This window comes from Somniosus microcephalus, unplaced genomic scaffold (assembly GCF_052327205.1).
Source record: "Somniosus microcephalus isolate GS21.2 unplaced genomic scaffold, FLI_Smic_1.0 unresolved_chr2, whole genome shotgun sequence".
NCBI lineage: Eukaryota > Metazoa > Chordata > Chondrichthyes > Squaliformes > Somniosidae > Somniosus > Somniosus microcephalus.
This window is the reverse complement of record NW_028225180.1, coordinates 91,197,855-91,225,221: the sequence shown is the minus strand read 5'-3', so window position 1 is coordinate 91,225,221 and position 27,367 is coordinate 91,197,855. Positions and strand designations below refer to the sequence as shown.

Below are 27,367 nucleotides of genomic sequence, written 5' to 3'. Positions count from 1 at the left end.
TCCAGCCCCTACAACCCTCCCTATCTCTGTAACCTCCTCCAGCCCCTACAACCCTCCCTATCTCTATCACCTCCTCCAGTCCCTACAACCCTCCCTATCTCTGTAACCTCCTCCAGCCCTACAACCCTCCCTATCTCTGTAACCTCCTCCAGCCCCTACAACCCTCCCTATCTCTGTAACCTCCTCCAGCCCCTACAACGCTCCCTATCTCTGTAACCTCCTCCAGCCCCTACAACCCTCCCTATCTCTGTAACCTCCTCCAGCCCCTACAACGCTCCCTATCTCTGTAACCTCCTCCAGCTCCACAACCCTCCCTATCTCTGTAACCTCCTCCAGCTCCACAACCCTCCCTATCTCTGTAACCTCCTCCAGCCCCTACAACCCTCCCTATCTCTGTAACCTCCTCCAGCCCCTACAACCCTCCCTATCTCTATCACCTCCTCCAGTCCCTACAATCCTCCCTATCTCTGTAACCTCCTCCAGCCCTACAATCCTCCCTATCTCTGTAACCTCCTCCAGCCCCTACAACCCTCCCTATCTCTGTAACCTCCTCCAGCCCTACAACCCTCCCTATCTCTGTAACCTGCTCCAGCCCTACAACCCTCCGAGATTTCTGCGCTCCTCCAATTCTGGCCTCTTGAGCATCCCCCCGATTTCCATCGCTCCACCATTGGCGGCCGTGCGTTCAGCTGCCTGCGCCCCCGAGCTCTGGAATTCCCTCCCTAAACCTCTCCGCCTCTCTCTCCTCCTTTAAGACGCTCCTTAAAACCGACCTCTTTGACCAAGCTTTTGGTTTCCTGTCCCAATATCTCCTGATGTGGCTCGGGGTCAGATTCTGTCTGATAATCGCTCCTGTGAAGCGCCCTGGGACGTTTCACTACGTTAAAGGCGCTATATAAATACAAGTTGTTGTTGAGGGACCTGCGTTTTATCCCAAAATGTTTTGATAAATAAGATTCTTGACGTTTATTTCAAGGTTGTCTTTCTTGCTTTGGTTTATCGAGTTATGGCTACAGTGCATAGTTTGGGAGCAGACCTACAGAGAACCTAACACAGAGTTAACGCTGCACAGAGTCCCATCCGAGGAAACTTTCCCTCTTTAGCCTTTCACCCGCTTTCTCAGGCTGAGGGAAGCCATTTCAGTTGTACCACTGGTCATCCAGGCAGCCATTTTGAACGTCGGAAAAGGCTTCGGCCTTCTTGCTGAAGGTGCACCTCAGGGTCGCCAACCCTCCAGGAATGCCCTGGAGTTTCCAGGAAGTGAAGATTAATCTCCCGGCCACTGCTACGAGCAAAAACCAGGAAAAAATTCAGAGGGGCAGTTCGGAGTTTTATTCAATTTCTTTGAACACTTTCGTTTATTAGTTGTACAGATATTGGAGGTGGGGGGAAAAGGATGTTTTAGTGGGCGAGCCGGGAGGTCATGCGATGAAACCCTCCAGGAATACGCCCAGCCAGAGTTGGTAACCCGAGGTGTGGATTTGAACCCAGGAGCCAGGGGGGCGAAAGGTCAGGTGCTAACACTGCAACACTCAGCATCCAGGTCAAGTGTTAGTGTTGGTAAAAGCCTATGTGAGGGAAGAGCCTGTGTTTGGGAAGCGGGGTCCCTGTGCATGGGCCTGAGGCAGGGGGACCGGGGTTGGGTAGAGGGTTCGGGAAGCGGGGTCCCTGTGCATGGGCCTGAGGCGGGGGGACCGGGGTTGGGTAGAGGGCCGCTAGGGTTAAGCGTCACTCCCACCCCCGAGCAGCGAGCGGGGCGATGCTGGGTGAAGGTTGCCTGAAATCAAACGAAGGGAGATTCAACATTAAGCGTCAGCTACGTCCGATTAGTCGCCTCTGTAACTTGCGTTACCCAGGCCGGCGCTTCTCCCGGTTGGAAAATGTCTATTTATCCGTTTTTTTCTCTTCTGTTGTCACCGCGGTTGCCGCCTCGGTTGCCGCCAGCTCCGTCTGTGTCTGCACCTTGTTGAAGGAGAACATGGCCTTCACTGCCTCGACAGTGGCACAGACCGTCTCCATCGGTCCCTTCTCCAGCAGGTAGCCCTCGGAGTCGCACTCGGGATTCTCCTGCCCCTCGACAGCCTCCGTGGCTGTGCTCAGGTAGCGCAGTCCAGTCAGCACACCGAGCTACACACACACACAAAATAAACAAGACCCCCCGGCGTCAGAGCTTCACAATACAGCAGCAGAATAATCTACCTCTCACCAATGGCGGGGTGGAGTGGGCTACACATGGGGGTAACCTGGTGACGTGGGCCAGTAATTGGCTGAACGTAAGAACATAAGGAGCAGGAGTCGGCCAATCGGCCCCTCGAGCCTGCTCCGCCATTCAATAAGATCATGGCTGATCCAATCTTGGCCTCAACTCCACTTTCCCGCTTTGGGAGATAGGAGACAGAGAGCAGGGATAAAAGGTTCGCTCGCTGATTGTTGGGTGTGACAAGTGGTGTCACCCAGGGGTCTGTACCGGGGCCCCAGCTTTTCACCATATTTATCAATGACTTGGATGAAGGGATATGGCGGGGGGAATTCAGTATCGCCCCGTTTGGGGCGCGATTATCGGCCGGGCGCAAAGATTAGCGCCTGGCGCTAATTATCGCCTCCGACAGCAAACTTGGCTTCTATCGCCCCTGGAGGTGATTGGAGCGCTAAATCAGGCGCTACACACCTGTCTTAAGGCGCAAAGGCCGAGGAGCGAGGCGCTACCTCAGAGCGCTGGCGAAGCTCATGTGATGTCAGTCAGCAATGGAACACAGACACACTGGCACCGGCCAGTTCTTAAAGGGGAGGGTCGATCTTGCTCTCCATCCACACCCTGCTCATTGCAGCCTTGAATCTCGGCCTGGAGAGACCTGTACATCAAATCTGCTGGAAAGAACAATGGAGAGGCCCAGGGAAAGAGCTCAGAGTGCAGCCCCCACAGTCGTGGGGCCATCCACTTTGGATCTGAGAAAGATAAATTGGAATATTTTCTCCATGGTGAGAGACTTGGAGCTGTGGAAGAGCAAAGAGATTCGGGTGTCCATGTGCTCGAAGCCAACAGACAGGTACAAGAAGTAATCAAAAAAAGCTCAGGGAATCTTGGCCTTTATCTCAGGGGGCTGGAATACAAACGCTGGAAGTGATGTTACAATTTATATAAAGCTCAGGTTAGACCCCATCTGGAGTAACTGTGTTCAGTTCTGGGCCCCGCACCTCAGGACGGATATACTGGCCTCGGAGGGGGGGCAGCGCAGATTCACCAGAACAATACCGGGGCTAAAAGGGTTAAATTACGAGGACAGGTTGCACAGACTGGGCTTGTATTCCCTCGAGTTTAGAAGATTAAGTGGTGATCTGATCGAGGTGTTTAAGATGATTAAAGGATTCGATCGGGTCGAGAGAGAGAAACTATTTCCTCTGGTGGGGGGAGTCCAGAACAAGGGGGCAGAACCTTCAAATTAAAGCCAGGCCGTTCAGGGGTGATGTCAGGAAACACTTCTTCACACAAAGGGTGGTGGAAATCTGGAACTCTCTCCCCCAAAAAGCTGTTGAGGCTGGGGGTCAATTGAAAAATCTCAAAACCGAGATTGATAGATTTTTGTTGGTAAGAGTATCGCCGGATACGGAACCAAGGTGGGGTGATGGAGTTGAGGAACAGATCAGCCATGATCTAATTGAATGGCAGAACAGGTTCGAGGGGCTGAATGGTCTCCTCCTGTTCCTGTGTAACAGGCTCGAGGGGGCTGAATGGCCTCCTCCTGTTCCTGTGTAACAGGCTCGAGGGGGCTGAACGGCCTCCTCCTGTTCCTGTGTAACAGGCTCGAGGGGGCTGAACGGCCTCCTCCTGTTCCTGTGTAACAGGCTCGAGGGGCTGAATGGCCTCCTCCTGTTCCTGTCATAGAGTCTTAGGCCGAGAAATTCAGTGCCCTTAGCACCGATTTAGCGGCGCTAGAGGGCCTAGCGCTGCAATTGGCGCCGGTTCCTAAATTGCCTGGGGCCCTTCCGCGGCGGTAGACCGGTAGCGCTGCGCCGGCACCGATGACGTCATCGGTGTGCGCAGCGTCCCGGTTGCCATGGTAACCCGGCCCCAAGCCGAAATTCAGTTGCGCCCGCCTCGCCCGTGGCAGGCGCAACTAAGACTCTGGCAACAGAGTCTTCCCCCAGTGTGCGCCGGCGCATAAAGGTGGAGCGGCGGCCGGCCGCGTTCCCGGCGACCGCCTGCCCGCACCTCCCTTCCCGGACTCCTGCATTCCCCCCCCGCGGCCCTGATCAGTGTCTCATGCGAGCCCGGCACTTCCCCGAGGTGCCGGGCTCAGATGTCGGGTCAATCCGCCGGACAGTTGTCGGCTGCAGGCAGCTCCTCCTTAACAGGAGGAGGAGGCCTGCAGTTCCCCCGCCTGCCGCACCGCATCGGGTGCCGCAGCGGGGGATTAGCGCCGGGAAACCCAAGTTCACGCCCGTTTTGAGGCGCTAAAGGAGGGTTTTAGCGCCCGCCGCCGTCTGGGCCCGGCGCACCCGAATTTTCGTCGGGTGCTGCCGCATTACCGCTGGCGCAAACTTTCTGGCGCTACAGCCCTGGCAAGACCAGAACCCAATTTCTAGGCCATAGAGTCATAGAGTTTTACAGCACAGAAAGAGGCCCTTCGGCCCATCGTGTCTGCGCCGCCCATCCATCCCTGTCCAGTCTAATCCCATTTTCCAGCATTTGGTCCATAGCCTTGTATGCAATGGCATTTCAAGTGCTCATCCAAATGCTTCTTGAATGTTGTGAGGGTTTCTGCCTCTACCACCCTTTTAGGCATTGAGTTCCACATTCCAACCACCCTCTGGGTGAAAAAGTTCCTCCTCAAATCCCCTCTAAATCTCCTGCCCCTTACCCTGAATCTATGCCCCCTTGTTATTGACCTCCCTACTAAGGGGAAAAGTTCCTCTTTGTCTACCCTATCTATGCCCCTCATCATTTTGTACACCTCAATCAGGTCCCCCCTCAGCCTTCTTTGCTCCAAGGAAAACAACCCCAGCCTGTTTAGTCTTTCTTCATAGCTGAGGCGCTCCATCCCAGGTAACATCCTGGTGAATCTTCTCTGCACCCTCTCCAAAGCAATCACATCCTTCCTATAGTGAGGTGACCAGAACTGCACACAGTACTCCAGCTGTGGCCTCACCAGCGTTTTGTACAGCTCCATCATAACCTCCCTGCTCTTATATTCTATGCCTCGGCTAATGAAGGCAAGTATCCCATATGCCTTTTTAACCACCTTATCTACCTGTTCCGCTGCCTTCAGGGATCTATGTACATGTACACCAAGGTCCCTCTGACCCTCTGTACTTCCTAGGGTCCTACCACTCATTGTGTATTCCCTTGCCTTATTTGTCCGTCCAAAATGCATCACCTCGCACTTTTCAGGGTTAAATTCCATTTGCCACTTTTCCGCCCATCTGACCAACCCGTTTATATCGTCCTGTAGCCTGAGGCTTTCCTCCTCGCAATTTACCACCCCACCAATTTTCGTGTCATCTGCGAACTTACTGATCATACCTTTTACATTCTCATCCAAATCATTTATGTAGATCACAAACAACAAGGGACCCAGCACCGATCCCTGAGGTACCCCACTGGACACAGGCTTCCAGTCACAAAAGCAACCTTCGACCATCACCCTCTGCCTCCTGCCACTCAGCCAGTTTAGGATCCAACGCGCCAAGGCACCCTGGATCCCATGGGCTCTTACCTTCTTGACCAGTCTCCTATGCGGGACTTTGTCAAAAGCTTTACTGAAGTCCATGTAAACCACATCCACAGCATTTCCCTCATCCACCCCCCTAGTCACCCCCTCGAAAAATTCAATCAGATTTGTCAGACATGATTTACCCTTGACAAAGCCATGCTGACTATCCCCGATTAATCCTTGCCTCTCCAAGTGGAGACTAATTTTGTCCCTCAGAATTTTTTCCAATAATTTCCCTACCACAGATGTTAGGCTCACTGGCCTGTAATTCCCTGGTTTATCCCTGCTACCCTTCTTGTATAATGGTACTACATTAGCTGTTCTCCAGTCCTCTGGTACATCCCCTGTGGCCAGAGAGGTTCTGAAAATTTGTGTCAGAGCCCCTGCAATCTCCTCCTTTGCCTCCCACAGCAGCCTGGGATACATCTCGTCCGGGCCTGGGGATTTATCCACTTTTTGGCCTGCTAAAACCGCTAGCACCTCCTCCCTCTCGATGCTAATATGTTCAAGTATGTCACAGTCCCCTTGCCCGATTTCTATGTCCGCATCGTCTTTCTCCATAGTGAACACAGATGCAAAAAATTCATTTAAAACCCCGCCTACATCATCTGGCTCTACACACAGATTGCCACTTTGGTCCCTAATGGGCCCTACCCTTTCCCTGGTTATCCTCTTGCCCTTAATATACTTATAAAACATCTTAGGATTTTCCTTTATTTTGCTCGCCAGTGTTATTTCATGGCCCCTCCTCGCCCTCCTAATTTCTTTTTTAAGTATGCCCCTGCACTTTTTATACTCCTCTAGGGCTTCTTCCGTCTTTAGTCTTTTGTAACTGCCAAAAGCCCCCCTTTTATTTCTAATGCATTTTTGTATATCCCTTGTCATCCAAGGTTCCCTTTGCTTGTTGGTCCCACCCTTGACCTTTACAGGAACATGTTGGCGTTGTACTCTCTCTATTTCCCTTCTGAAAGTCTCCCACTGTTTTGATGTGGATTTTCCTATAAGTAGCTGCTCCCAGTCCACTTTGGCCAGATCCTGCCTTATCATATTAAAATCGGCCTTCCCCCAATTTAGAACCCTTATTTCCGGGCCGTCTTTGTCTTTTTCCATGACCACCTTAAATCTCACCGAATTATGGTCACTGTCGCCAAAATGCTCTCCTACTGACACTTCCACCACTTGCCCGGCTACATTCCCCAGAATTAGGTCCAGTACCGCCCCCTCTCTTGTAGGACTTTCTACATGTTGGCTCAAAAAGCTCTCCTGGATGCACTTTAAGAATTCTGCACCCTCTAAGCCTTTCACACTCTGACTATCCCAATTTATATTGGGGAAGTTGAAATCCCCCACTATTATTACCCTATTATTTTCACACTTCTCTGAGATTTGCCGACATATCTGTTCCTCTATCTCCCCCTGACTGCTTGGGGGCCTATAGTACACTCCCAGCAAAGTGCTTGCCCCCTTTTTGTTTTTAAGTTCTACCCATAAGGCCTCATTAGAGGAACCCGCTAATATATCATCCCTCCTTACAGCAGTAATTGACTCCTTAATTAATATTGCAACACCCCCTCCCCTTTTACACCCCCCTCTGTCTCGCCTGAAGATTCTATACCCCGGAATATTGAGCTGCCAGTCCTGACCCTCCCTCAACCATGTCTCCGTGATAGCAACAATATCGTACTCCCATGTGCTCAACAACAACTTCAGTTCATCCACCTTATTTGCAAGACTCCTTGCATTAAAATAAATGCCTTCCAGCCCTGCCATATTCCCTTTTGCCTTCACATATTTGTTCTGCCTTCCCAGCTGACTTGTTTTTCCCTCTGTAGCTCCACTCTGTACCCCATCCCCCTGCCAAGTTAGTTTAAACCCCCCCCAGCAGTGCTAGCAAACCTCCCCGCAAGGATATTGGTTCCCCTCTGGTTCAGGTGTAAACCGTCCGACTTGTACAAGTCCCACCTTTCCCAGAAGCAGACCCAGTGATCCAGGAAATTAAAGCCCTCCCCCCTGCACCATCCCTTTAGCCACGCATTCATCTGTTCTATCTTCCTATTCCTATACCCACTAGCACGTGGCACCGGGAGTAATCCAGAGATTACAACCTTTGAGGTCCTGCTCTTTAATCCTTCACCAAGCTCCCTAAATTCTTGCTGCAGGACCTCATCCCTCTTTTTACCTATGTCGTAACAGACTTGAGGGGCTGAATGGCCACCACCTGTTCCTGTGTAACAGGCTCGAGGGGCTGAATGGGCCTCCTCCTGTTCCTGTGTAACAGGCTCGAGGGGCTGAATGGCCTCCTCCTGTTCCTGTGTAACAGGCTCGAGGGGCTGAATGGCCTCCTCCTGTTCCTGTGTAACAGGCTCGAGGGGCTGAATGGGCCTCCTCCTGTTTCTGTGTAACAGGCTCGAGGGGCTGAATGGGCCTCCTCCTGTTCCTGTGTAACAGGCTCGAGGGGGCTGAATGGCCTCCTCCTGTTCCTGTGTAACAGGCTCGAGGGGCTGAATGGCCTCCTGTTCCTGTGTAACAGGCTCGAGGGGCTGAATGGCCTCCTCATGTTCCTGTGTAACAGGCTCGAGGGGCTGAACGGCCTCCTCCTGTTCCTGTGTAACAGGCTCGAGGGGCTGAACGGCCTCCTGTTCCTGTGTAACAGGCTCGAGGGGCTGAATGGCCTCCTCCTGTTCCTGTGCAACAGGCTCGAGGGGCTGAATGGCCTCCTCCTGTTCCTCTGTAACAGGCTCGAGGGGCTGAATGCCCTCCTCCTGTTCCTGTGTAACAGGCTCGAGGGGCTGAATGGCCTCCTCCTGTTCCTGTGTAACAGGCTCGAGGGGCTGAACGGCCTCCTGTTCCTGTGTAACAGGCTCGAGGGGCTGAATGGCCTCCTCCTGTTCCTGTGCAACAGGCTCGAGGGGCTGAATGGCCTCCTCCTGTTCCTCTGTAACAGGCTCGAGGGGCTGAATGCCCTCCTCCTGTTCCTGTGTAACAGGCTCGAGGGGCTGAATGGCCTCCTCCTGTTCCTGTGTAACAGGCTCGAGGGGCTGAACGGCCTCCTGTTCCTGTGTAACAGGCTCGAGGGGCTGAATGGCCTCCTCCTGTTCCTGTGCAACAGGCTCGAGGGGCTGAATGGCCTCCTCCTGTTCCTCTGTAACAGGCTCGAGGGGCTGAATGCCCTCCTCCTGTTCCTGTGTAACAGGCTCGAGGGGCTGAATGGCCTCCTCCTGTTCCTGTCACCTTGTGTAAGTTAGCAACGTCTACTATCTGAAAGTCGTGAAACCGATCAGCTTTAGACGAATGTCAGGATTTCCCCGCAAATGTAACACGTTCACTGACATCAAACCCACTCTTTTTTTTAATTGACAAACCCAGGGCACCACCAAAGTTGTAAAGAGGAGGAGAAAAGTGGAGGTAAAGGGCAAGTAGTGGGTTCGATGACGCCAAGCTTGGTTTGAAAAGCCCATGAAGAGGAGGTGAGGAGGCCCGACAGCATTGAATGGTGGGGAATGATTGCGAGCGGAGACGGTGCAATGAGTGAGGATACAGGCAGGAGCAGGAATGCATCAAAGGGGGATTTGGATTTGCTTTCTTTAGAGGGTGGTGGTGATGTTACCAGACTAGTAATCCGCGGAACGTGAGTTCGAATCCCACCATGGGCAGTTTGAGAGTTCGAATTCAGCTTGAAAAATTTGGAATTAAAAAGCTGGTCTCAGGAAAAGTGACCATGAAGCTGCCGGATTGTCGTATAAACCCAGCTATGTCACCGAAGTCCCTTTCGGGAAGGAAACCTGCCGTCCTTACCCAGTCTGGGCCTATAGGTGACTCCAGACCCAATGTGGTTGATTCTTAACTGCTCTCTGAAGTGGCTGAGCGAGACACTCAGTCAGGGGCAACCAGGGGTTGGGCAATCCATGCCAGCCTTGCCAGCGACGCCCACGTCCCGAGACTGAAAAAATCGAAATGTTGATTTGTGATCAAGCAGTGAAATGGGGAGAGTTGTCCCCAACCCTTCCCACTGATGGACGAGCACTTCCAACGGATAGATTCCGTCCCAACATCTGGCAAGCGGACACGTGACAACAAGCCCACCCACAGAGGGGTCGGGACGGGATCTAACTCCCGGCCGCTTCCCCAACGTGCTGCCGGCGGGAAGGCATGAGGAGGAGAGGCAGGTCTCCCGGAGCCGGGCATGGCGAGAGCAAGCCACCCAGGGATGGTCCCCAAGGCACCCTGCCCCCTCCTGGGATTGGGGGATGGGGCCGTTGCTTGCAGCCCAGAAAAGAGCGAAACTTGACGGGAAGACACGGGAGTGGACGCGAGCCGGGTAAACAGCGGAGGGGGGGTGCGGGTTCTCACCTGCATGATGTAGCAGAGCAGCACGCTTGTTCCGATGGTCGCCATCATGCCCGTGTAGTAGCTGAGCAGAGCCTCTCGGCATCCCGTCATCCACAGGTTCAGCTCCTCGGTCTGGACCTCGTAGTTGTAGTGTGCAGAGTTGTTGGTGATTTTCCGCTGGATGCAGGGCCGAGGGGAGTTGGGGTTGCAGCAGCTGAACGGGACGCCGTCAATCAGGTACCTGCCATCCACGTTACTCTTAATACGGCTGAAACCACATCAAGAGGAGTCAGGTCGCATGGCGGGAGGGGCTATTCACACTGAACCTAGGGGCAAGAGGAGGCCCATTCATTCACACTGAACCTAGGGGCAGGAGGAGGCCCATTCATTCACACTGAACCTAGGGGCAGGAGGAGGCCCATTCATTCACACTGAACCTAGGGGCAGGAGGAGGCCCATTCATTCACACTGAACCTAGGGGCAAGAGGAGGCCCATTCATTCACACTGAACCTAGGGGCAGGGGGAGGCCCATTCATTCGCACTGAACCTAGGGGCAAGAGGAGGCCCATTCATTCACACTGAACCTAGGGGCAGGAGGAGGCCCATTCATTCACACTGAACCTAGGGGCAGGAGGAGGCCCATTCATTCACACTGAACCTAGGGGCAGGAGGAGGCCCATTCATTCACACTGAACCTAGGGGCAGGAGGAGGCCCATTCATTCACACTGAACCTAGGGGCAGGAGGAGGCCCATTCATTCACACTGAACCTCGGGGCAGAGGGAGGCCCATTCAGCCCCTCGAGCCTGTTACACAGGAACAGGAGGAGGCCCACTCAGCCCCTCGAGCCTGTTACACAGGAACAGGAGAAGGCCATTCAGCCACTCAAGCCTGTTACACAGGAACAGGAGGAGGCCCACTCAGCCCCTCGAGCCTGTTACACAGGAACAGGAGGAGGCCCATTCAGCCCCCTCGAGCCTGTTACACAGGAACAGGAGGAGGCCGTTCAGCCACTCAAGCCTGTTACAAAGGAACAGGAGGAGGCCATTCAGCCCCTCGAGCCTGTTACATAGGAGGAGGCCCATTCAGCCCCTCGAGCCTGTTACACAGGAACAGGAGGAGGCCATTCAGCCCCTTGAGCCTGTTACACAGGAGGAGGCCCATTCAGCCCCTCGAGCCTGTTACACAGGAACAGGAGGAGGCCATTCAGCCCCTCGAGCCTGTTACATAGGAACAGGAGGAGGCCATTCAGCCCCTCGAGCCTGTTACACAGGAACAGGAGGAGGCCCATTCAGCCCCCTCGAGCCTGTTACACAAGAACAGGAGGAGGCCATTCAGCCCCTTGAGCCTGTTACACAGGAACAGGAGGAGGCCATACAGCCCCTCGAGCCTGTTACACAGGAGAAGGCCATTCAGCCCCTTGAGCCTGTTACACAGGATCAGGAGGAGGCCATTCAGCCCCTCGAGCCTGTTACACAGGAGAAGGCCATTCAGCCCCTTGAGTCTGTTACACAGGAACAGGAGGAGGCCATTCAGCCCCTTGAGCCTGTTACACAGGAACAGGAGGCCATTCAGCCCCTTCAAGCCTGTTACACAGGAACAGGAGGAGGCCATTCAGCCCCTCGAGCCTGTTACACAGGAGGAGGCCCATTCAGCCCCTCGAGCCTGTTACACAGGAACAGGAGGAGGCCATTCAGCCCCTCGAGCCTGTTACACAGGAACAGGAAGGGGGCCTATTCAGGCCCTCGAGCCTGTTACACAGGAACAGGAGGAGACCATTCAGCCCCTCGAGCCTGTTACACAGGAACAGGAGGAGGCCATTCAGCCCCTCGAGCCTGTTACACAGGAACAGGAGGAGGCCATTCAGCCTCTCGAGCCTGTTACACAGGAACAGGAGGAGGCCATTCAGCCCCTCGAGCCTGTTACACAGGAACAGGAGGAGGCCATTCAGCCCCTCGAGCCTGTTACACAGGAACAGGAGGAGGCCATTCAGCCCCTCGAGCCTGTTACACAGGAGGAGGCCATTCAGCCCCTCGAGCCTGTTACACAGGAACAGGAGGAGGCCATTCAGCCCCTCGAGCCTGTTACACAGGAACAGGAGGAGGCCATTCAGCCCCTCGAGCCTGTTACACAGGAACAGGAGGAGGCCATTCAGCCCCTCGAGCCTGTTACACAGGAACAGGAGGAGGCCATTCAGCCCCTCGAGCCTGTTACACAGGAACAGGAGGAGGCCATTCAGCCCCTCGAGCCTGTTACACAGGAACAGGAGGAGGCCATTCAGCCTCTCGAGCCTGTTACACAGGAACAGGAGGAGGCCATTCAGCCCCTCGAGCCTGTTACACAGGAACAGGAGGAGGCCATTCAGCCCCTCGAGCCTGTTACACAGGAACAGGAGGAGGCCATTCAGCCCCTCGAGCCTGGTACACAGGAACAGGAGGAGGCCAGTCAGCCCCTCGAGCCTGTTACACAGGAACAGGAGGAGGCCATTCAGCCCCTCGAGCCTGTTACACAGGAACAGGAGGAGGCCATTCAGCCCCTCGAGCCTGTTACACAGGAACAGGAGGAGGCCATTCAGCCCCTCGAGCCTGTTACACAGGAACAGGAGGAGGCCAATCAGCCCCCTCGAGCCTGTTACACAGGAACAGGAGGAGGCCTTTCGAGCCTGCTCCGTTATTCAATTAGATCATGGCTGATCTGTATCTTAACTCCATCTACCCGCCTTTGCTCCATAATCCCTAATATCCTTACCTAACGATGCATTTAAGGAGCAGCTAGATAAGTACATTAGGGAGAAAGCAACAGAAGGTTATGCTGATGGGGTGAGGCGAAGAGGGTGAGGAGGCTCGTGTGGAGCATAAACACCGGCTTAGACCTGTTGGGCCGAATGGCCTGTTTCTGTGCTGTACATTCTGTGTAGCAAAAAGCTATCAATCTCAGTTTTGACATTTCCAATTGACCCCCAGCCTCACAGTTCTTTTGGGGAGAGAGTTCCAGATTTCCGCCACCCTTTGTGTGAAGAAGTGCTTCCTGACATCACCCCTGAACGGCCTGGCTCTAATTTGAAGGTTCTGCCCCCTTGTTCTGGACTCCCCCCACCAGAGGAAATAGTTTCTCTCTCTCGACCCGATCGAATCCTTTAACCACCTCAGTTAGATCACCCCTTAATCTTCTAAACTCGAGGGAATACAAGCAAGGGAGGGAAAGGCCAAAGGAAATATTGACACAACAAGAAGTCATGCCAGAAATCAATACTAAAATAAAAACAGAAAATGCTGGAAATACTCAGCAGGTCAGGCAGCATCTGTGGAGAGAGAGACAGAGTTAACGTTTCAGCTCGATGACCCATCGTCAGCACTTACTCCCTCACTTCCCTGGTGTTGAAGTCCAGGTATCGGTTACTGATCCACTGCACCTCAAACCAGTCCCGGTAGTTGTTGTTGCCGCAGCACTGGAACTCCATCTGGATGTGGTCTATGGTCTTCTTCTGGTAGCACCTGCCTGGGGTGTCCGTGTCCTTGTAGAAGCGGATTCCGTTCTTCAGGCCGATCTTCAGGGAGGCGTCCAGGTTGCCCCTCATGAAGTAGCTCAAGAGCGAGGCAAACAGCATGAGGAAGGAGAAGAGGTAGGAGAAGAGCAGGTAGGGCTGCACGTAACCCTTCCATCGGGGGAATTTGGCCAGGTCCAGCGAGTCGTTGCACATCTTCACCCCGCCAAAATTGATGAGCGTGGACAGGAGCCCCACCAAGATAAGGGTGTCGGGAACAAGGTGGATGTCAGTGTTGTCCATCACCTCACTCCGTCTCTTGAGTTCGCACTTGAGGTAGATTCCCAAGGCGAAGGTGAGGACACCAGCAAGGACCGAGAACCAGCAGAGCATCCATAGGGATTGCGCCAACTGCACACGCTTTTGGAAAGTCAATTTCACTTTCAACAGGACCATGTCGGTGGTGGTCTCGGCACCGCTGGGATATAATCTACAGTCTCTCTCTCTACACAGAAAGGGGAAGGGGGGAGTGGTGGGGAAGAGAGGTTTGCAACGCAATCAAATCAGATGGGCTTCATGGCTGCAGCCTAAACCTGCCCTTCCATCGCTGAGCTGTAATGTGTCCTGCAGGGAGTGGCGCTGGATGAGAGAGAAAGGTTTAACCTAATCTCCCAACTACCAGGTCGTAAAGCTCTGATTTAGAACTCGTGCCCCACCAATAAAAACCAAGAGACAATTGTCCAAATCAGCAACTCGAGTCTCAATGTCACCTGAGAGACAGCTTAATCAGCGCTTATAGGATTCTATAATGGTATAGTCCTGTGATGTGCACAGTATTAATCCACCGGCCTCTGTCTGTGCCCCAGCTCACATGTGTGAAAGTGAATTGTTAAACCGGGTAATGAAGGAAGGAATCCTGCCGTCCTCACCCGGTCTGGGCCTATAGGTGACTCCAGTCCCACACCAACGTGGTTGACTCTGACTGTCCTCTGAAGTGGCCCAGCAAGCCAGCCAGTTGCAAGAACAAATCGCTGTGAAGCAAAGAAGGCTCATCACCACCTGCTCGGTGCTACTAAAGATCGGCAACAGATGCTGGCTGTGCCAGCGACGCCCACATCCCGAGAGTGAATGAATAATAATATTCTGGCTGCGCCCTGGAGAATGGGGAAAAGAAAATATCGCACCTCTCACCACCTCAGGGCTTCCCAAAACACTTCACAGCCAATGAAGAACTTTTTTTTTGAAGTGCGGCCTCTGCTGTAATGTAGGAAACGCAGCAGCCAATTTGCGCACAGCAAGCTCCCACAAACAGCAGTGGGATAAATGGCCAAATAATCTGCCCTCTCAGGTGGATGTAAAAAATCCCACGGCCACTATTGGAAGAAGAGCAGGGGGAGTTCTCCCCGGTGTCCTGGGGCCAATATTTATCCCTCAACCAACATCACTAAAACAGATGATCTGGTCATTATCACATTGCTGTTTGTGGGAGCTTGCTGTGCGCAAATTGGCTGCCGTGTTTCCTACATGACAACAATGACCACACTTCAAAAGTACTTTAGTAAAATACTGCAGATGCTGGAATTTCAAAAGTACTTCATTGGCTGTAAAGCGCTTTGGGATGTCCTGAGGCTGTGAAAGGTGCTGGAGAAATGGGAGTCTTTCCTACTTATCTAAAGAGAGACAAACATTTAAGATTATGTCCCAGCCTTCGAACTGAAACTTGGCGCCTGCAGTACCTCTTCCTCCTGCAGATGTCGCTGCTGCACTTTACATATTAAATGACAGTGACCAATAACTACAGTTTTGCAGCGGTGAGTCGGATAATGTTAACAGGAGCTGGGCCAAGAACTGACACATGTCAGGATCAGAGAGACCGAGCTTCTGTTTGGTTTCGAGATGTTAAGACAGTCCTAGTGGGATTGTTGGCTGTTTGTAGGATCGCTCTGTTCATTCTCGGTTCTTACACTCTGTCTATCATTGTAATCAGCCAACAACACAAAGACAGGACTTGCGTTTCTCCCCCGCCTTTCCCCACCTCAGGATGTCCCAAAGCGCTTCACAGCCAATGAAGTACTTTTTTTGAAGTGTGGTCACTGTTGTAATGTAGGAAACGCAGCAGCCAATTTGCACACAGCAAGATCCCACAGACAGCAATGAGATAATGACCGGATCATCTGTTTTAGTGATGTTGGTTGAGGGATAAATATTGGCCCCAGGACACCGGGGAGAACTCCCCCTGCTCTTCTTCCAATAGTGGCCGTGGGATCTTTTATGTCCACCTGAGAGAGCAGACGGGGCCTCGGTTTAACGTCTCATCCGAAAGATGGCACCTTCGACAGTGCAGCGCTCCTTCAGTATTGGCCCTCCGACAGTACAGCGCTCCCTCAGTACTGCCCCTCTGACAGTGCGGCGCTCCCTCAGTACTGCCCCTCCGACAGTGCAGCGCTCCCTCAGTACTGCCGCTCCGACAGTGCGGAGCTCCCTCAGTACTGCCCCTCCGACAGTGCGGTGCTCCCTCAGTACTGCCCCTCCGACAGTGCGGCGCTCCCTCAGCACGGACCCTCCGACAGTGCAGAGCTCCCTCAGTACTGCCCCTTCGATAGTGTAGCCCTTCCTCAGTACTGCCCATCCGACAATGCAGCACTCACTCAGTACTGCCCCTCCGGCAGTGCAGCGTTCCCTCAGTACTGACGCTCCGACAGTGCAGCGCTCCTTCAGTACTGCCCCTCCGACAGTGCAGCGCTACCTCAGTACTGCCCCTTCGACAGTGCAGCGCTCCCTCATTATTGCCCCTCCGACAGCGCTGCGCTCCCTCAGTACTGCCCCTCTGACAGTGCGGAGCTCCCTCAGTACTGCCCCTCCCACAGTCCGGCGCTCCCTCAGTACTGCCCCTCCAACAGTGCGGCGCTCCCTCAGTACTGTCCCTCCGACAGTGCGGCGCTCCCTCAGTACTGCCCCTCCGACAGTGCGGCGCTCCCTCAGTACTGCCCCTCCGACAGTGCGGCGCTCCCTCAGTACTGCCCCTCCGACAGTGCGGCGCTCCCTCAGTACTGCCCCTCCGACAGTGCGGCGCTCCCTCAGTACTGCCCCTCCGACAATGCGGCGCTCCCTCAGTACTGCCCCTCCGACAGTGCGGCGCTCCCTCAGTACTGCCCCTCCGACAGTGCGGCGCTCCCTCAGTACTGCCCCTCCGACAGTGCGGCGCTCCCTCAGTACTGCCCCTCCGACAGTGCGGCGCTCCCTCAGTACTGCCCCTCCGACAGTGCGGCGCTCCCTCAGTACTGCCCCTCCGACAGTGCGGCGCTCCCTCAGTACTGCCCCTCCGACAGTGCGGCGCTCCCTCAGTACTGCCCCTCCGACAGTGCGGCGCTCCCTCAGTACTGCCCCTCCGACAGTGCGGCGCTCCCTCAGTACTGACCCTCCGACAGTGCGGCGCTCCCTCAGTACGGCCCTGGGAGTGTCAGCCTGGATTATGAGCTCGAGTCTCTGGAGTGGGGACTCGAACCCACGACCTTCTGACTGAGAGGAAGAGAGAGAGAGAGTGCTCCCCACTGAGCCATGGCTAGTCTGAATGCAACATGCACAATGTCTCGTCTGTTTTGGACGAGGTATTGCTACCAATCCAGTCACACTTAGATAGGGTCCCTGCCTGGTGTTGAGAGCGATTTCTTTTATATCCCCAGATCTTTAAAGGGAGTTGTGTTTAGATGGTGAATATCCCTTTGCTCTCTCTCTCTTCCCCTTTTTGCTGTGATCTTGTCACATGGACCGATGACACCATGGCCCGGATTGGTTAATGGTCGGCCAGTGACACTGATAACTGAGTCACCTGACCCTCCCGAGCACAGCATATCCTGTAATAAGGATTAGGTAATGTCTCGAAATGATGTCACATGACTGGCACCATTAGGTTGCATGTTCCATCCAGCACGTCAGCACTCAAACACCAAGTGAAGTTATTGTGTAATGTTACAGCAAATCGGCATTAATTACAGGAGACTGGCACAGTGAATTATCACAACACCCTTTAGTTCCTGCGGCCAGCTTTCTACTTGGCCCCTGATTGAAGGGACAAAAGTTTCAGATCTCAGGTGGCCGTTTGCGAAATGAGTTTGGTCTCAAACTAGTTGCAAGTGGTTCCGATTGGCAACGGTCTCCCTCTGAATTTCTGCTACAGGTCGTGCAATGCCAACACGAGTGTAGTAGGTGGAGAACATCTGAGGCAGCTGACGACACAGCACAAAGAAAACCTTCCATCTAACCCGTGCTGTACCTGCCCTGGGAGTGTTTGATAGGACAGTGTAGAGCGAGCTTTACTCTGTGTCTAACCCCGTGCTGTACCTGCCCTGGGAGTGTTTGATGGGACAGTGTAGAGGGAGCTTTACTCTGTATCTAACCCGTGCTGTACCTGCCCTGGGAGTGTTTGATAGGACAGTGCAGAGCGAGCTTTACTCTGTGTCTAACCCCGTGCTGTACCTGCCCTGGGAGTGTTTGAAGGGACAGTGTAGAGGGAGCTTTACTCTGTGTCTAACCCCGTGCTGTACCTGCCCTGGGAGTGTTTGATAGGACAGTGTAGAGGGAGCTTTACTCTGTATCTAACCCGTGCTGTACCTGCCCTGGGAGTGTTTGATAGGGCAGTGTAGAGCGAGCTTTACTCTGTGTCTAACCCCGTGCTGTACCTGCCCTGGGAGTGTTTGATAGGACAGTGTAGAGGGAGCTTTACTCTGTATCTAACCCGTGCTGTACCTGCCCTGGGAGTGTTTGATAGGACAGTGTAGAGGGAGCTTTACTCTGTATCTAACCCATGCTGTACCTGCCCTGGGAGTGTTTGATGGGACAGTGTAGAGGGAGCTTTACTCTGTATCTAACCCGTGCTGTACCTGCCCTGGGAGTGTTTGATGGGACAGTGTAGAGGGAGCTTTACTCTGTATCTAACCCGTGCTGTACCTGCCCTGGGAGTGTTTGATGGGACAGTGTAGAGGGAGCTTTACTCTGTATCTAACCTGTGCTGTACCTGTCCTGGGAGTGTTTGATGGGACAGTGTAGAGGGAGCTTTACTCTGTATCTAACCCGTGCTGTACCTGCCCTGGGAGTGCTGGTTTGGGACAGTGTAGAGGGAGCTTTACTCTGTATCTAACCCGTGCTGTACCTGCCCTGGGAGTGTTTGATGGGACAGTGTAGAGGGAGCTTTACTCTGTATCTAACCCGTGCTGTACCTGCCCTGGGAGTGTTTGATGGGACAGTGTAGAGGGAGCTTTACTCTGTATCTAACCCGTGCTGTACCTGCCCTGGGAGTGTTTGATGGGACAGTGTAGAGGGAGCTTTACTCTCTATCTAACCCGTGCTGTACCTGCCCTGGGAGTGTTTGATGGGACAGTGTAGAGGGAGCTTTACTCTGTATCTAACCTGTGCTGTACCTGTCCTGGGAGTGTTTGATGGGACAGTGTAGAGGGAGCTTTACTCTGTATCTAACCCGTGCTGTACCTGCCCTGGCAGTGCTGGTTTGGGACAGTGTAGAGGGAGCTTTACTCTGTATCTAACCCGTGCTGTACCTGCCCTGGGAGTGTTTGATGGGACAGTGTAGAGGGAGCTTTACTCTGTATCTAACCCGTGCTGTACCTGCCCTGGGAGTGTTTGATGGGACAGTGTAGAGGGAGCTTTACTCTGTATCTAACCCGTGCTGTACCTGCCCTGGGAGTGTTTGATGGGACAGTGTAGAGGGAGCTTTACTCTGTATCTAACCCGTGCTGTACCTGCCCTGGGAGTGTTTGATGGGACAGTGTAGAGGGAGCTTTACTCTGTATCTAACCCGTGCTGTACCTGCCCTGGGAGTGTTTGATGGGACAGTGTAGAGGGAGCTTTACTCTGTATCTAACCCGTGCTGTACCTGCCCTGGGAGTGCTGGTTTGGGACAGTGTAGAGGGAGCTTTACTCTGTATCTAACCCGTGCTGTACCTGCCCTGGGAGTGTTTGATGGGACAGTGTAGAGGGAGCTTTACTCTGTATCTAACCCGTGCTGTACCTGCCCTGGGAGTGTTTGATGGGACAGTGTAGCGCGAGCTTTACTCTGTATCTAACCCGTGCTGTACCTGCCCTGGGAGTGCTGGTTTGGGACAGTGTAGAGGGAGCTTTACTCTGTATCTAACCCGTGCTGTACCTGCCCTGGGAGTGTTTGATGGGACAGTGTAGAGTGATATTTACTCTGTATCTAACCCATGCTGTACCTGCCCTGGGAGTGTTTGATGGGACAGTGTAGAGGGAGCTTTACTCTCTATCTAACCCGTGCTGTACCTGCCCTGGGAGTGTTTGATGGGACAGTGTAGAGGGAGCTTTACTCTGTATCTAACCCCGTGCTGTACCTGCCCTGGGAGTGTTTGATGGGACAGTGTAGAGGGAGCTTTACTCTGTATCTAACCCGTGCTGTACCTGCCCTGGGAGTGTTTGATGGGACAGTGTAGAGGGAGCTTTACTCTGTATTTAACCTGTGCTGTACCTGCCCTGGGAGTGTTTGATGGGACAGTGTAGAGAGAGCTTTACTCTGTATATAACCCGTGCTGTACCTGCCCTGGGAATGTTTGATGGGACAGTGTGGAGCGAGCTTTACTTTGTATCTAACCCGTGCTGTCCCTGCCCTGGGAGTGTTTGATGGGACAGTGTAGAGGGAGCTTTACTCTGTATCTAACCCGTGCTGTAGCTGCCCTGGGTGTGTTTGATGGGACAGTGTAGAGGGAGCTTTACTCTGTATCTAACCCGTGCTGTACCTGCCCTGGGAGTGTTTCATGGGACAGTGCAGAGGGAGCTTTACCCTGTATCTAACCCGTGCTGTACCTGCCCTGGGGAGGTTGGGTTGCCTTGGTATGCGATGGGTTGGGTGGGTTGAGGTTGGTTTGGGTTATAATGGGATGGCTTGGGTTGTAATGGGATGGGTTGGGTGGAGGTTGGGTTGTAATGGGATGGGGTAACTTTATGGTGTGATGTTTTGAGCCGGGTGCCTCCCACCCATTCTTCGGGGATTTTTGGCTTCGCCTTGGCCAAACGGAGCCTGGTCACCTCGATGGACTGTTGGCGCCTCAGACTCTCAATGTACAACTGCCTCAGCTCATCCACTGCTGAAACCCTCCGCCATGCCTTTGTTGCCGCTAGACTTGACTATTCCAACGCACTCCTGGCTGGCCTCCCACATTCCACCCTCCATAAACCAGCTCATCCCAAACTCTGCCTCTGCCCCGTGTCCTAACTCGCACCCAGTCCCGTTCACCCATCACCCCGTGCTCACTGCCCCGTGTCCTAACTCGCACCCAGTCCCGTTCACCCATCACCCCCTGTGCTCACTGCCCCTGCCCTAACTCGCACCCAGTCCCGTTCACCCATCACCCCCTGTGCTCACTGCCCCGTGTCCTAACTCGCACCCAGTCCCGTTCACCCATCACCCCCTGTGCTCACTGCCCCGTGTCCTAACTCACACCCAGTCCCGTTCACCCATCACCCCCTGTGCTCACTGCCCCGTGTCCTAACTCACACCCAGTCCCGTTCACCCATCACCCCCTGTGCTCACTGCCCCGTGTCCTAACTCACACCCAGTCCCGTTCACCCATCACCCCCTGTGCTCACTGCCCTGTGTCCTAACTCACACCCAGTCCCGTTCACCCATCACCCCCTGTGCTCACTGCCCCGTGTCCTAACTCGCACCCAGTCCCGTTCACCCATCACCCCCTGTGCTCACTGCCCCATGTCCTAACTCACACCCAGTCGCGTTCACCCATCACCCCCTGTGCTCACTGCCCCGTGTCCTAACTCGCACCCAGTCCCGTTCACCCATCACCCCCTGTGCTCACTGCCCCGTGTCCTAACTCGCACCCAGTCCCGTTCACCCATCACCCCCTGTGCTCACTGCCCCATGTCCTAACTCGCACCCAGTCCCGTTCACCCATCGCCCCCTGTGCTCACTGCCCCGTGTCCTAACTCACATCCAGTCCCGTTCACCCATCACCCTCTGTGCTCACTGCCCCGTGTCCTAACTCACACCCAGTCCCGTTCACCCATCACCCCCTGTGCTCACTGCCCCGTGTCCTAACTCGCACCCAGTCCCGTTCACCAATCACCCCCTGTGCTCACTGCCCCGTGTCCTAACTCACACCCAGTCCCGTTCACCCATCACCCCCTGTGCTCACTGCCCCGTGTCCTAACTCACACCCAGTCCCGTTCACCCATCACCCCGTGCTCACTGCCCCGTGTCCTAACTCACACCCAGTCCCGTTCACCCATCACCCCCTGTGCTCACTGCCCCGTGTCCTAACTCGCACCCAGTCCCGTTCACCAATCACCCCCTGTGCTCACTGCCCCGTGTCCTAACTCACACCCAGTCCCGTTCACCCATCACCCCCTGTGCTCACTGCCCCGTGTCCTAACTCACACCCAGTCCCGTTCACCCATCACCCCCCGTGCTCACTGCCCCGTGTCCTAACTCACACCCAGTCCCGTTCACCCATCACCCCCTGTGCTCACTGCCCCGTGTCCTAACTCACACCCAGTCCCGTTCACCCATCACCCCTTGTGCTCACTGCCCCGTGTCCTAACTCACACCCAGTCCCGTTCACCAATCACCCCCTGTGCTCACTGCCCCGTGTCCTAACTCACACCCAGTCCCGTTCACCCATCACCCCCTGTGCTCACTGCCCCGTGTCCTAACTCACACCCAGTCCCGTTTACCCATCACCCCCTGTGCTCGCTGACCTACATTGGCTCCCGGTCCGGCAACGCCTCGATTTTAAAATTCTCATCCTGGTGTTCAAATCCCTCCACGGCCTCCTCGTCCCCCTCCCTATCTCTGTAACCTTCTCCAGCCCTACAACCCTCCGAGATGTCTGCGCTCCTCCAATTCTGGCCTCTTGCACATCCCCCAATTTCCATCGCTCCACCATTGGCGGCCGTGCCTTCAGCTGCCTCGGCCCTGAGCTCTGGAATTCCCTCCCTAAACCTCTCTCTCCCCCTTTTAAGATGCTCCTTAAAACCACATCTGTGATCATCTGTCCATGGAATCATAGAAATTTACGACACAGGAGGCCATTCGGCCCATCGTGTCCGCGCCGGCCGACAATGAGCTCTCCAGCCTAAGCCCACTTTCCAGCTCTTGGTCCGTAGCCCTGTCAGTTCCGGCACCTCAAGGGCATATCCAAGTACTTTTTAAATGTGATGAGGGTTTCTGCCTCGACCACCCTTTCAGGCAGTGAGTTCCAGACCCCCACCGCCCTCTGGGTGAAACAAGTTCTCCTCAACTCCCCTCTAATCCTTCAATCCATGACCCCTGGTTATTGACCTCTCTGCTCAGGGAAACCGGTCCTTCCTATCCACACTATCCAGGCCCCTCATCATTTTATACCCCTCAATTAAATCTCCCCGCCGCCTCCTCTGTTCCAAAGAAATCAACCTTTTGTGGCTCGGTGTCAAATTTTTGACTGATTACATTCCTGTGAAGTGCCTTGGGAGGGTTTACAGCATTAACAGTGCTGTATAAACTGCGGAGGTGAGCACAGCCTTTTAATCCACTTCAATCATGTGTCACGCAATGTCGTTCTCTCGTGTGGCAAGAACCTCCACCCACTCAAATCCCTAAATCCCAGGAAATTTCCTGATCAGACGAGTTGGGTCCGCTTTCTGGGGCAACACTCCCAGGGGATTAAGGAGGCCTCAGTCCTTGAGGGAGTTTCTGCACCAGCTAGTCAAACAAAGGCAATCGCGCCCTTTGACTCCATTGCATCAATGCTGGTTCTGCTGCCGTGCTGTATATCTCCAGGTCCCAGGTTGCACAAGAACCCCGATCAGGCACCTCGCCTCCGACTCCCAACCCCACCTCACCTTAACTCGACCAGCAGGAGCACAGGCAGTCCAATCCCCAGTCTCAACTAAAGACTGCAGTGTGCTGTTGAAGAAAGGACTCCCGCATCTACAGAACCTTTCTCCACCTCGGGGCACCCCAAAACGCTTCACAGCCAATAAAGTACTTTTGTGAAGTGTAGTCACTGTTGTGATGCAACTGCTGGGGCAGCCAGTTTGCGCACAGCAAGATCCCACAGGCAGCAACGTGACATTGACCAGATCATCTGATTTTAGTACTGTTAATTGAGGGAGAAACATTGGCCCCAGGAGAACTCCACTGTTCTTCCTCCAATAGTGGCCGTGGGTTCTTTTATGTCTACCTAGGAGGGCAGACGGGTCCTCGATTTAATGTCTCCGGAAGCCGGCACCTCCGACAGTGCAGCACTCCCTCAGTACTGCCCCTCCGACAGTGCGGCGCTCCCTCAGTACTGGCACCGGGGGGAGTGGTCAGCCTAGATTATGGGGCTGAAATGTGTGGAATGTGAACCCAGGACCTTGTACCTCAGAGCAATCAACAGAGCCAAGGCTGACACCATTGAGCAAAGGTGGAAGGAGCAACATGCAAAGTGAGGAGGTGCAATGTCACTTTAAACCAGTCGACAGTGAGAGGCGGTGCTTTCTCCGCCTCTGTCTCCATCGCTGTGAAGTTTGGAGACGACTCTCTCTCTCTCTCGTCCTGGGCTCTTGTTTTCTTTGCTGAACCTTTGCCGCTGGCTCCGTCACATGGCCCCGGGGCCGTGGTGCTGATTGGGCGGCGGCGCGGTGCCTTTGATCAGTTACACCGGGATCTTGCTGTGCCCCCGGGTCCCAAAGGTGCAAATGTTGACGGGCACCGATCCCTGGCTTCCAGCGACAGATCCTCCAACCTCCGGAGCCCCAGCCCCAGCCCCGGAATGGATGGTTTCACAGCAAACAGTTTGGGTGAGTTTAGAAAGTTTGGAGCAACTTTTCCTCCCCCTCCTGGTGCGGGGAAAGGGAGGGCAGGGCTGCTCACACCAGACCAGACCAGCGCAGCCAGCGAATGTGAAAGCATCGTGATTTGCATTGATTGCAATATGTTGCACTTCCGACTTTGCTGTACTTCTCTCCTCTCGCTTTTCCGAATTGGGCTTGTCTGCTTTCACCCTCACTGTGCAGTTAAACCCTTCTCTCGGTCATGTTAAACTGGAAAGTAGGAAGTGCCCGATCGGGTTATTGTGATGGGTGGGTCAGGCCAAGATTTTTTTTAAATAATAATGTGAATTAAGCAACTGCACTGAATTTGAGTGAAGCTGGAATCTTACCCAGCGGATCCGTCCTAGTTCTGTTTCACTGTCAGTCTTGGCCTTTCCCCCCGCCCCCCCACACCCCCTGGGTCTCAGTGTTTGGGGTGTCAGCCCTGGTTCAGTGGGTATCACTCTCTCCTCTCTGAGTCAGAAGGGTTGTGGGTTCGAGCCCCACTCCATAGAGACTTGATCCCATAATCCAGGCGGACACTTCAATACAGTACTGAGGGAGCGCCACACTGTCGGAGGGGCAATACTGAGGGAGCGCCGCACTGTCGGAGGGGCAGTACTGAGGGAGCGCCGCACTGTCGGAGGGGCAGTACTGAGGGAGAGCCGCACTGTCGGAGGGGCAGTACTGAGGGAGCGCCGCACTGTCGGAGGGGCAGTACTGAGGGAGCTCCGCACTGTCGGAGGGGCAATACTGAGGGAGCGCCGCACTGTCGGGGGGGCAGTACTGAGGGAGCGCCGCACTGTCGGAGGGGCAGTACTGAGGGAGCGCCGCACTGTCGGAGGGGCAGTACTGAGGGAGCGCCGCACTGTCGGAGGGGCAGTACTGAGGGAGCGCCGCACTGTCGGAGGGGCGGTACTGAGGGAGCGCAGCACTGTCGGAGGGGCAGTACTGAGAGAGTGCCGCACTGTCGGAGGGGCAGTACTGAGGGAGCACCGCACTGTCGGAGGTGCCGTCATTCGGATTTAACGTTAAAGCAATGCCCCGTCTTCCCTCTCAGGTGGGTGTAAAAGATCCCACGGCCACTATTAGAAGAAGAGCAGGGGAGTTCTCCCCAGTGTCCTGGGGCCAATATTTATCCCTCAACCAACATCACTAAAAGAGATGATCTGGTCATTATCACATTGCTGTTTGTGGGAGCTTGCTGTGTGCGAATTGGTGCTCCGTTTCCTACATTACAACAGTGACCACACTTCCAAAAAAGTACTTCATTGGCTGTAAAGCACTTTGGGGCATCCTGAGGTGGTGAAAGGCGATGTAGAAATGTGAGTCTTTCTTTCTCAACCTTCTCAGCCCACTGTGGAGTAAACAAGCGTGAGGCTGAAGGTATTCAATGAGATCATGGCTGATCATCCAAATTCAGTACCCGGTCCCTGCCTTCTCCCCATATCCTTTGATCCCTTTATCCTTAAGAAATATATCCAACTCTTTCTTGAATATATTTAATGAACTGGCCTCCACCGCCCTCTGTGGCAGAGAATTCCACAGGTTCACCACTCTCTGGGTGAAGAAATTCCTCCTCATTTCAGTCCTAAATGGCTTACCCCTTATCCTTAGACTATGACCCCTGGTTCTGGACTCCCCGGCCATCATAAACATCCTTCCTGCATCTAGTCTGTCCAGGCCTGACAGAATTTTATAGGTTTCGATGAGATCCCCTCTCAATCTTCTAAACTCCAGTGAGTATAAGCCCAATCGACACAATCTCTCCTCATACGTCATTCCTGCCATCCCAGTTATCAGCCTGGTGAATCTTCGCTGCACTCCTTCCATGGCAAGAACGTCCTTCTTCAGGTAAGGCGACCAAAACTGCACACAACACTCAAGGTGTGGTCTCACCAAGGCCCTGTACAACTGCAGCAAGACATCCTTGTTCTTGTACTCGAACCCTCTTGCTACGAAGGCCAACATACCATTTGCCTTCTGAACCGCCTGCTGTACCTGCATGCTTACCTTCAGCAACTGGTGTACAAGAACACCCAGGTCTCTTTGCACTTCCCCTTCTCCCAACCTATTACCATTCAAATAATAATCTGCCTTCCTGTTTTTGCCACCAAAGTGGATAACCTCACATTTATCCACATTATAGTGCATTTGCCATGTTTCTGCCCAATCACCCAACCTGTCCAAATCGTGCTGGAGTTTCACGACATCCTCCTCACAGCATACCCTCCCCCCCAGCTTTGTGTCGTCTGCAAATTTGGAGATATTACATCCAATTCCCTCGTCCAGATCATTAATATATATTGTGAACAGCTGGGGTCCTAGGACCGATCCTTGCGGTACCCCACTAGTCACTGCCTGCTACTCGGAAAACGACCCGTTTATTCCAACTCTTTGCTTTCTGTCCGTCAACCAGTTCTCTATCCAAGTCAATACCTTGCCCCCAATCCCATGTGCCTTAATTTTGCACGCTAATCTCTTATGCGGGACCTTATCGAAAGCCTTCTGAAAGTCCAAATACACCACATCCACTGGTTCTCCCTTATCTATTTTAGCAGTTACATCCTCAAAAAATTCCAGTAGATTAGTCAAGCATGATTTACCTTTTGTAAATCCATGTTGACTTTGTCCGATCCAGTCACTGCTTTCCAAGTGCTCTGCTATTACGTCTTTTATAATGGACTCTAGCATTTTCCCCACTACCGATGTCAAGCTTACCGGTCTATAATTCCCCGCCTTTTCTCTACCACCTTTTTTGAATAGTGGGGTAACATTAGCTACCCGCCAATCCATGGGTACCGTTCCAGAGTCTATCGAGTTCTGGAAGATGACCAGCAATGCATCTACTATTTCTCGGGCCACTTCCTTAAGTACCCTGGGATGTAGATTATCAGGCCCTGGGGATTTATCGGCCTTCAGTCCCATCAATTTTCCTAACACCATTTCCCTACAAATACTGATTTCTTTCAGTATCACCCTTTCATCAGACCCTATGTTCCCCGGCATCTCTGCGAGGTTATTTGTGTCCTCC

The 27,367-nt window shown here is 53.8% G+C and overlaps 1 protein-coding gene across 2 annotated transcripts; it reads right to left on the bottom strand.

The window, feature by feature from the left end:
- Nucleotides 1-1,329: 1,329 nt before the first annotated feature.
- LOC147093021 (RDS/peripherin-like protein xRDS35) lies at nucleotides 1,330-14,862 on the bottom strand. 2 transcript variants are annotated; one of them, XR_015075100.1, is made up of 4 exons: nucleotides 13,400-14,862; nucleotides 10,062-10,308; nucleotides 9,507-9,651; nucleotides 2,041-2,127 (listed from the first exon to the last, which is right to left on the bottom strand). XR_015075100.1 is itself a non-coding variant. In XM_085976352.1 (3 exons), the coding sequence occupies exons 1-3, from the start codon at nucleotides 13,978-13,980 to the stop codon at nucleotides 1,885-1,887; spliced, it is 1,071 nt and encodes a 356-aa protein (XP_085832478.1). In that variant the 5' UTR covers nucleotides 13,981-14,858; the 3' UTR covers nucleotides 1,330-1,884. The 2 variants fall into 2 exon arrangements, 1 of the variants encoding a protein (XP_085832478.1); XM_085976352.1 differs by lacking the exon at nucleotides 9,507-9,651 and having other exon boundaries at nucleotides 1,330-2,127; nucleotides 13,400-14,858.
- Between the last annotated feature and the right edge of the window lie 12,505 nt (nucleotides 14,863-27,367).

What these genes read in the sequence shown, in the direction of transcription:
- LOC147093021 (XM_085976352.1), bottom strand. Translation starts at nt 13,980, where the DNA reads ATGGTCCTGTTGAAAGTGAAATTGACTTTCCAAAAGCGTGTGCAGTTG. An exon ending in AACACCAGGGAAGTGAGGGA is followed by an intron (nt 10,309 to 13,399) that starts GTAAGTGCTGAC and finishes ATGTGGTTTCAG; the next exon opens with CCGTATTAAGAGTAACGTGG. An exon ending in TGCTCTGCTACATCATGCAG is followed by an intron (nt 2,128 to 10,061) that starts GTGAGAACCCGC and finishes GTGTGTGTGTAG; the next exon opens with CTCGGTGTGCTGACTGGACT.